General features: G+C 48.9%; 1 protein-coding gene across 1 annotated transcript; it reads right to left on the bottom strand.

The window, feature by feature from the left end:
* Positions 1 to 15: 15 nt before the first annotated feature.
* Positions 16 to 555, bottom strand: Pmar_PMAR008587 (Purine nucleoside phosphorylase deoD-type, putative; the record flags this gene model as incomplete). The annotated part of the gene is made up of 1 exon (XM_002786778.1): positions 16 to 555. A coding segment is annotated over one exon (540 nt), but the record flags the coding sequence as incomplete, so codon positions are not given.
* Between the last annotated feature and the right edge of the window lie 473 nt (positions 556 to 1028).

A 1028-nucleotide genomic window follows, 5' to 3' on the forward strand; every position in this document is an offset into this window, starting at 1 on the left:
CTTGTGCTCAGGGACATAGGGGCCAGAATTGAACTCTCTGGCCATGGGCGAATCTTTGGTGTGGACCGGACCAGCATCGTAGATCCATTGAGCACCGCCCTGGATATTTTCATCCTCGTCTTCTAGCTGCAGTTGGGCGGCACTACACATGGCAGTAACAACAGCCGCCGAACCGAGAGCAGGAAATTCGGGAGGCATGTAGTGCCGAGGGGCACCCTCGTCACGAACAGCACCAGTCGCAATAACGATATCACCGATGCCAAGGGTCTTCTGCATAGCACCAGCGGTACCCACTCTAACGAGGGCCTTTGCACCCAACTTGATCATCTCTGTAGCGATGATATCAACACTCGGAGCGCCCATACCGGTAGAGATGACGCCAATATCAACAACAGTTCCATCAGGGGCATCGTACTTGCCTATGTAACCATCATGACCGCGAGGAGAGGGGATCACCGCCACATCTCGGGAATAGTTATCAGAGATTTGCTTAGCACGGTCACATGATCCAGGTAGGATCCAAAACCGACCACGACCGTTGTTACAAAGCCAATACTCACCGTGAGCAGCTCACGGCGGACGGTTACGTGCATGGGTTTGAGTTCACCATCGGCCATTTCGAATAATTACAACGAAGAGAACTTACCAAGGAAATGCCAACCACCGTGAAACCTATACCGTCACCCGCTAAAACACGGCACTGAAAATGCACTGATCAGATTGGACAGATGAGTTGACAGTCTTCATAAAACTCGGAATTTCGGCAGAGCAATTGATATCATTCCTCAAAACAAGGTAAGATGAGTAGCTCTACGATTGTATTGTAAAAGAGTATTGCCAACTACCGATGTACCATGCCTTACATAGCTATAGTATAGTGTTGTGTTCGGCCATCCTAGGGTCCTTCAGCTGTTCGTCAACACGACTAGACATGATGTGGAGCAAAAATACAATACTTGAGCCAGATGGCTACGGATTACATGGCATGCGTATCATTCCATCTAATTACTATAATGCGACACAATCGT

Source organism: Perkinsus marinus (assembly GCF_000006405.1).
Source record: "Perkinsus marinus ATCC 50983 genomic scaffold scf_1104296931204, whole genome shotgun sequence".
NCBI classification, from domain to species: domain Eukaryota; phylum Perkinsozoa; order Perkinsida; family Perkinsidae; genus Perkinsus; species Perkinsus marinus.